Source organism: Podarcis filfolensis (assembly GCF_964270895.1).
Source record: "Podarcis filfolensis genome assembly, chromosome: 7".
Classification (NCBI taxonomy): Eukaryota; Metazoa; Chordata; class Lepidosauria; order Squamata; family Lacertidae; genus Podarcis; species Podarcis filfolensis.
The window spans coordinates 83,975,538-83,984,621 of record NC_139603.1 but is presented as its reverse complement, the minus strand read 5'-3'; the positions used below and the strand labels follow the sequence as shown (position 1 = coordinate 83,984,621).

General features: G+C 41.7%; 1 protein-coding gene across 1 annotated transcript; it reads right to left on the bottom strand.

Annotated features, from left to right (window-relative positions):
• Positions 1-2,110: 2,110 nt before the first annotated feature.
• On the bottom strand, positions 2,111-3,037 carry LOC310766213 (mas-related G-protein coupled receptor member H-like; the record flags this gene model as incomplete). The annotated part of the gene is made up of 1 exon (XM_083622291.1): positions 2,111-3,037. The coding sequence occupies one exon, from the start codon at positions 3,035-3,037 to the stop codon at positions 2,111-2,113; it is 927 nt and encodes a 308-aa protein (XP_083478417.1).
• Between the last annotated feature and the right edge of the window lie 6,047 nt (positions 3,038-9,084).

The following is a 9,084-nucleotide window of genomic DNA, read 5'->3' as shown; positions in this document are numbered from 1 at the left end:
ACTTTGGAGATAAAGTGCAAAATGTGATTGAAGAGATTTCTCAAAGGGTTTCTGTGTGTCCCTAGGTTGTCAGGGGGCAGATGTGCAGTTCACATCTGGGAGCTTTCTCTTGAAGGGAATCAAAATGATTTTGACATGACTCAGAAGGCTCCTTGGGAAGGCTCTGTTTTTTAACATAGTTATTTTTCTCATGGCATGGGTTTTGTATCAAATGCTGTTGTAACTGCCTTCACCACAGAAAACACTCAAATCTAATTTGTATACGTCAAAGTCATGTTGATAGATCAAAACTTCCTGGCATTTAAGAGACAAGAGCATGTGCCCAGTATAGCATGTTCTTTATTTTGTTTGGTTTTATGGTGAATTATTATTATTGTATTCTCTATTTTGTGTGGGGGGGAAGTGATGTAGTTCAGTGCTAGAACATCTGCCTGGCTTGCAGAGCAACACAGGTTAAATCCCTGGCATCTCCAGATAGGGCTGAGAAAGACTCCTGCCACTCAGCATAGATGCCAACTTCAAGAGGCCATGGGGGCTTCAGCCCCCACAGTACTGGTCCCCCACAAAGTTGATGGGCATTTCCATTCAAATGGTGGATGTGCACTGCACCATGTGATTGATAATTAGGGGGCGGGGCTTGCCTGGGCCCCCACAATATTTCATTCAAGTTTGCACCCCAGCTAGTCATTGTATGCAATACACTGAAGGTTGGCGGTTCGAATCCCCATGATGGGGTGAGCTCCCATTGTTCTGTCCCAGCTCCTGCCAACCTAGCAGTTTGAAAGCACACCAGTGAAAGTAGATAAATAGGTAATGCTGTGGTGGGAAGGTAAACAGAGGTGTTTCCGTGCACTCTGGTTTCCATCACGGTGCTCCGTTGCACCAGAAACAGTTTAGTCATGCTGGCCACATGACCCGGAAAGCTGTCTGTGGACAAACGCTGGCTCCCTTGATCTGAAAGTGATATGAGCACCGCAACCCTATAGTTGCCTTTGATTAGACTTAACAATCCAGGGGTCCTTTACCTTTTTTTACAATACAGAGCTATATGGTCCAATGGTTGCTTAGCTCTCTATGCTCCTTTGGTATATGATTAGGTGAACTATAAATGTCCTTAATACAATAAATAAGTTTTCATATGTGGAACTTCTCATGTTTGGACCTATAGTAGGTAGCCAAACCTCACCACCCTTGAACAAGAAAGAAATGTCAGCAGATTTGGGATACATCAGGTCCTCCCTTAAAGAGGGCACATATTACGGTGAGACCTGGAAAACCGACACCCTGTGTTGTGGGTGAGTACGATTGGTCAGCCATAACACCCAATTGGTAGGTCCCTTGTAGCTGGGTGCAATCTGGCCAATGGGACGCAGTCCAAATGGTTCAAGGGACCTATTTATGCCCATGCACGTGACCCAGAGCTCCCTCTTTCGGCACGTGCATTGGAACACCCGCCCACCTCTCCCTACTTTTAGGACTTTGCACTTGACTTTGCTATGCCATCGTGTGTCATCTGCCATTGGGACAGGGGCATGGCAGGAATTTTCCCCACTTGGCTGATTGGCTGTTGCCATTTGGGTTTCGCCTGCCGTGTAGCAAATCATCACAACTTGTAAGGTTGCGGAAAGGCTCTGGTTCAGGTGATAGGGATGGGAGAACACTCTCGCCATCCCTCTGTGAAGGGTATTCCATTAAAGGAATCCATGGACTCAATGGTTTGGTCAACCCCTGAGAGGGGGTTGTGCCCATGCCTGAATCCAGGGGGACATTTGGGTGGCGGAGTTAGCCCGTTCCCAGCTTTCCGCTTATCCAGGTGTTCACCCTTGGCTGACCTATGCTGGAACCCTGCATGGCAGGGAGCTAGTTGAACCAGAGCCTATGCAACCAGTCACTTTCTGTAATCAATAAAGTTGTGGCCTAAATTCTGCCAAAAACAAAACAAAAATTTGAGTCATGCATGAATTTATTTAGGGGGGAGGTTTCTGGGTGTGAACACGCAAATATCTAACTAAGTAGAAACTATAGTGACTTATCGTAACTAGAGTGATACAGCTAAAACCTGTATTCTTTGGAGTCATCATAAGCGGATTTCAACAGAGGTGGTCTCCACTTACTTTGTAGAGTTTTCTTCTTCTTTGAAAACATTCTGGAGCCTGGCTTCCATGCTCTCCCTAGGCCTGCCTCTTTTCTGTCTCCCAATCAGGAAATATATCAAAGGGTTCACACTGCTGTTCAGAGCAGTGTTTAAGTAGCAATAAGGTAAGGGATAGGGTGCTGGCAAATGAAAAATATAAATGATCATGTAATAGGCATTCATTGGAAAAGAAAAAAAGATGAAGAAGAACAGAGTAAGCAAGATAACCATTAGTAGTTTTCCCCGCTTTCGTTGTTGTGATTTAAAGCAGACCTTGAAAAACAGGATCAGGGTGGAGATAGTCATGAGCGGTAGGCAAAAGAAGCCATTAAAAGTATACTGATAGTATTTTATGAGATCCTGTTTTCCCTTAAAAGTCAGGCAGACAATGAAGTGAATTCCAGGGAGAAGGAAAGAAAACATCCATATTAAGGCACACACAACGGTTGGCAAATATGGCAGCCGGTGGTATCGGTACCAAAGTGGGAACAGGACAGACACACACCTGTCAAGGCTGATAGCTGTCAGCAGAAACTGACTGGCATTGTACATGAATTGGAAAACATCACCAAGGAACACATGCAGAAGGCTCTCCTTCAGACCTCCTACAGCCCAAACTACTTCTATAATCAATTCAACTGTGAGTAAGCCAAAGTCAGCAATGGCGAGGTTCAGGATGTACACGGTAAAAGGACTCCTCTTAATACGGAAGCCAAGCAACCAGATGACATTTCCAGTCCCCCAGCACCCCAAAATGCAAATTATAATTATTAATACAAACAAAACATTTAGTTCTAATTCATAATACACAATCGATTTTGTGTCATCATTACTGTTGCTGTTGTTGGAAAAAGTAGTTTCATTGTATGAAAGGGACAAAGATGTTAGGTTGAAACTGGTCATCATCTTCAATCTTTGTTTCTGTGCTTCTTCTGGTATATATATTTCTGCTGGAAGTAAAGAATCAAGGGTGGAATTAGTTTTTGCTAATGTAGCTGAGCAAATGAAGATTGAATTAAAGCTTTCTGTTTACTCTAGTCTTTCTTGCCTTATCCATTATAGCAATTTCCTAAAATATTGTTGAAGTGAAATAATTCTTCCTGGCTCATCTCCAGTTACTGTGGCATTTTCAGGAACACACATTTAAAATAATGATAATTATTAGCCTTGATGCAATGACTAACCTAGACAGCATCTTAAAAAGCAGAGACATCACCTTGCCGACAAAGGTCCATATAGTTAAAGCTATGGTTTTCCCAGTAGTGATGTATGGAAGTCAGAGCTGGACCACAAAGAAGACTGATCGCCGAAGAATTAATGCTTTTGAATTATGGTGCTGGAGGAGACTCTTGAGAGTCCCATGGACTGCAAGAAGATCCAACCTCTCCATTCTTAAGGAAATCAGCCCTGAGTGCTCACTGGAAGGACAGATCCTGAAGCTGAGGCTCCAATACTTTGGCCACCTCATGAGAAGAGAAGACTCCCTGGAAAAGACCTTGATGTTGGGAAAGATGGAGGGCACAAGGAGAAGGGGATGACAGAGGACGAGATGGTTGGACAGTGTTCTCGAAGCTACCAGCATGAGTTTGACTAAACTGCGGGAGGCAGTGGAAGACAGGAGTGCTTGGTGTGCTCTGGTCCATAGGGTCATGAAGAGTCGGACATGACTAAACAACTAAACAACAACATTAGCCTAGATAGTTCAGCTGGTTAAAGGTTGATACTGGCAACGTCAAAGTTGCAGGCTCAATCCCTGTATGGGACCGCTGCAGATTCCTGCATTGCAGGGGATTGGACTAAATTATCCTCAGGTTTTCTTCCAGCTCTACAGTTCTATGATTCTATGACCTTAGTCTACGTGCTCTGAATTGATTAATTTTTCTATCTTTCCATACATTCCTGTAGATTTTTTAAAAAATCCAGGCTGAAGCTGAACTGCAGATAGTTGCTGAGCTAATCCCTCTTCCTTCTCCATTCCTGCAGAGCATGGAATCATAGAATCAGAGAGTTGGAAACAGTGTTGCACCCTCAATACGGGTCCCCAGTGAGGGTGAACAAGGCTGATTCAGTTTGCAAACTGCACCTGAACCCAGATTGAAGTACCATGAAAATTCTTACAGCATGTTGCTATGCGTGCTAATGCCAAAGAATATGATTGATCAGTAAGCAAACATGCTTAGCTACAAGTGTGCTCAGAAACTTTTTTATTATTATGTTTTATCAATTAAATTTCCTTTGTTTGAGGATCATAGGTGGTTTACAATATGAAAAAAAACACAAAAATACATACCACCATAACAAACAAAAACAATACCCTACCCCAGGTTAAAAGGCCAACCATTATTTAATTAGCCAAAGACCTGAAGGAAGATAAATGCCTTTGCCTAAAGATATGTAATGAAGGCACCAGGTGAGCCTCTCTGGGGAGAACATTGCTTAAATTTGCATAAAGTGCCCTAAAATGCTGAATAATCTTCATTTGATTTTTTTTATTTTAAGAAATAGCAAATGAGGAATTGGGAAAGCTGAAATTGACAGAGGAAACAAATGAGAAGATGTGATGGAAGATTACACACTTTCTTTCTGGACAGCATGTGGGAGACAACTGGGGAGAGTTGGGGGAGTGGAAGAATATGCCACCAAGAATATGTACACACCCAGATTGCAGATTTTTTTTTTGTATTCTTCCTCATTAAATAATGGTTGCTTGCAGAGAACATGTAGGCCTGGTGGGACTTGGTCACCTACTTCATATGCAGCCACGTGGTATGATCTTTTGAAGCCACTAGAGGAGTCAAGGCAGACAAATGAATAGGTGCAGTTACAGAAAGGTAGCCGTGTTGGTCTGCCATAGTCAAAACAAATTTTTTTTTTCCTTCCAGTAGCACCTTAAAGACCAACTAAGTTAGTTCTTGGTATGAGCTTTCTGAAGAAGTGTGCATGCACACGAAAGCTCATACCAAGAACTAACTTAGTTGGTCTTTAAGGTGCTACTGGAAGGAAAAAATGAATAGGTGGTTCTGCAACAGACACCATGCAGCAATAGTTATTTATTTATTTAACAACGTTTATGCAGTATGATCGTGTTCCAGGGGTGGTGTGCATCTACAAAAAAATACATATACTCAAACCACTTCTTTGGAACTGCCCCCATTCTTATCTTTCTAGGACCATGCACTGAGTGGGCCTTGCGTGAGAGCACCCTGGGTAATGTTCTGCAAGGCAAAGAGCTTGAAAACTGTTTCTGCACCAGGAAAACCCTGTACAAAAAAAGAGTTTTTAAGCTCTCCGCCTTCTGTGCATTTCATCTGTGTGATTTCTTGTTTCAACGGGCTTTTGGGATCTGACGGCTTTTAACAAAAGTGCTTGTGCTGTGTTGCTTTCATTGTAATTATTTGTACGGTTTTAATAGATTATGTGTATACAGTTTTAATTCTTTCAGTGTTTAATGGTTTTTTTAATTATCATCCTTTTCTGTGTTTTTAGTGGTTTGTATTTTGACCTGTAAGCCACCTTGAGTCAGGCCAGCGAAAAAGGTGGGGTCTAAATCAATCAGTCAATCAATCAAGAATAATAATAATAATAATAATAATAATAATAATAATAATAATTTACACTGGCTGGCCTTCAGCCACATAAAGTCCAATTCACAGATGTTAAATGTGTGTAAGTTGCAATCATATGTATAATTGTAAAAAAGAAACACTCAAAGTGGTTTACAAAAAAAAATAGCATAGATATAGCATGTCAATTTCTCCTTCGGAATAAAATTTAGTTTCCCTTTCTCTCCCCCCACCCTGTTTTTAGTATTAACTTGTACTATGGTGGTTACTAGAAAACAAGCTTTCCCTTGCAGTTAGTCATCTTTGCAAAGCTGCTCAGAGAGAGTACATGCAAACTTTAAGGGATGTGCCATTCAAAATACCCACGTAGTGTGGATCTCATTGAGGGGAAAGATAGAGATAACATACATATGTATCAGTGACCATCCTGCTATTACTTGGGTCCATGGTCACACTTAGAGAATTTTCAGAGGAAGCCACCACTTAAATGTCAAAAACAGAGAAGGAGATCTGGAAAGGAATAGATGAATATGAGCAAAGTCATTTAGAAATGGTTTGCTTTCATTTTGGTTAGGATGATGACAAAGAAGTTAAGCCAAAATCTTTAGAGAACAGGTTTTCTTTGAGGAGGATGTGAAGGAAGGGAGAATAGGAAGTGGCCTCAAAGAAGAGGAAAATGGGTCACCCATAAAAGGTTCTCTGCACAAAATATCCTACCTTATTCAATTCCACCTGGTTTCCCACCATAAGGCTTGGGATCTTCTCTTAGAATTCTTGGGTCTGAATCAAGACCTCTTTTCTGTTTTCAAAAGAGATGTTGCCCATTCAGAAGGCAGCACACAACCTTGGTCAGAGACCATCAGATAGATTTGTGTTTGTTCAGGAAGGGTGGGGCAGATAATTTTACATCCTGTTAAATTGTGCAAATCAGTTAGCAGGTGCCTCAAATGGCATGTGCAAGTTCTCTTTCTCCTCCTGGGTTCTTCAGCAATCTCCTGTGTGTGTGGTCTGATTCGCTTGATATTGTGTATAATTTGATGCATTGCATTGTATGTGTCATTCGTTATGTGTTATGTAGCATTCTGCATTATGCATTACAATGCAATCATCACACATAACAATTGTGTTACAGGTGCAGTGTGTTTGTGCAAAATCCATATATAACCAAAAGCCTCTGGCTGGCAAGCTGGGGTTGGAGGGCAATAGCAAATTGCTTTTTCTTCTCTTCATCATCATCATCATCATCATCATCATCATAATTTATTTATACCCTGCCCATCCGGCTGGGTTTCCCCAGACACTCTGGGTGGTTTCCAACAAAAGATTATAAATAGATTAAAACATCAGGTAGGTAACTGTGTTGGTCTGACACAGCAGAAATATATATATAAAATAAAATGGTATCTGAAGAAGTGTGCATGCACATGAAAGCTCATAACAAGAACAAACTTAACTGGTCTCTAAGGTGCTACTGGACAATATATATATATTTCTATTAAAACATCAGTCATTAAAAGCTTCCCTAAAGCTTCAGATGTCTTCTAAAAGTCAGATAGTATTTATTTCTTTGACATCTGATGGGAGGGTGTTCCACAGAGCTGGCGCCACTACCAAGAAGGCCCTCTGCCTGGTTCCCTGTAACTTCTCACAGGGAGAGAACCACCAGAAGGCCCTCGGAGCTGCACCTTAGTGTCCGGGCTGAACAATGGAGGTGGAGACGCTCCTTCAGGTGTCATAGCAAAAAGGGGAGAGCAGGGAATGGCAACCAGTCTCCCTCTGCTACACAATGTGTGTGGAAATAGTGGAGGCAGGCAGAGGAGGAAAAATAAATCTGACTCCCTCAACTCTGGAAGGGATAACAGAGGCAGAGAGAAAGAGACACGCACATGCAGAAGCTGAAGCTCCATTCCAACTTCATTCCAGTCTCCCCCCCCCCCCCGCCTGCATCTCTCTCTGCCTTTCCCCTCCCTTCCACCACCAATGGAGCCTGGGTTTCTTCTGCCTCAGTTTGCCACTGACACTTCCATGACCATCTTGCAGTATAAGGAGCCAGGAATCTTTTCCCTCTGTCTCTCTCCCTCTTCCATTCATATTATAAGCCTACCTGCCTACGTAATATACAGACCAATTATGTAATCATTTATCCAATTCCTCCTCTACCCTGTGAACTGTTCCTGTTTAAATGATTCTAACTCCACATATTTCAGTGATTTTCCTCCATAGGGAAGAAGAAGAAGAAGAAGAAGAAGAAGAAGAAGAAGAAGAAGAAGAAGAAGAAGAAGAAGAAGGGGAGGAGGAGTTTGGATTTGATATCCCGCTTTATCACTACCCGAAGGAGTCTCAAAGTGGCTAACAATCTCCTTTCCCTTCCTCCCCCACAACAAACACTCTGACGTGAGTGGGGCTGAGAGACTTCAGAGAAGTGTGACTAGCCCAAGGTCACCCAGCAGCTGCATGTGGAGGAGCGGGGAATCAAACCCGGTTCCCCAGATTATGAATCTACCGCTCTTAACCACTACACCACACTGGCTGAGATAGTAATTTAAAAATAAATAAAGTCTAATTCCACATCTTTAATTGCATTCTTTATCTCTGTTAAATGATACTTATATATCATTTAATCATCAAATATGTATAATTCCTTTTTACGTTTCTGTCCTTAACTAACACATTTTATCTAATAGCTACAGCTAAATAAACATATCAGACACCCTCAGGGATTAGGGGATGAGAGCTCCATAGAATACATTCGTTGTCCCATTGTTACTTCCTACTGCAGAGGAAGTTTGGATTTCCTGAAAAACGGCCCATGTAGCCTCACAAGCACATTGCTGGCCCCACCCCAAAATGTTCCACACATTACTGAGGTTGTCTGTCCTGCCCTGAAGAAGTCTACATCTACTTCTTGAAAGCTGTTCAGGTACACATGTAAATCCTTCCCCAGTATTTACATTGTCCAATGTTTAGATGATACTGACACCAAAACTAGGATTTGCATGAACAACCCCTTCAGTGAAAAATGCTGTTTTCTTTTGGTTAGAATGCATTGGATAAATTCAAGGGTTCATTTAAATTGTCATTGATAGCTGCAGGGAAGTAAACACAAGCTGTGTTTGGATGATAATTTGAGTCTTTGTAAATTGTTTATGATGCTATAAACAGGCATCGAGGCCAAACACTTCTCACCATCTTTCACTCTTGCTCTGGTGAACCAAGACTGGACCACAGTTTCTTGGCGTGAAGAAACAGAGGACTCTAGCACAATACAAGCCAGTATTTGCACCAAAGCTGACATGTCAAATGTGATTATTATTATTATTTCATATTTTTTTCCTTTCTTTTAATTCTTTCTTTAAATCTCTCTCCCCCCCTTGTTTTTCTTTTTCT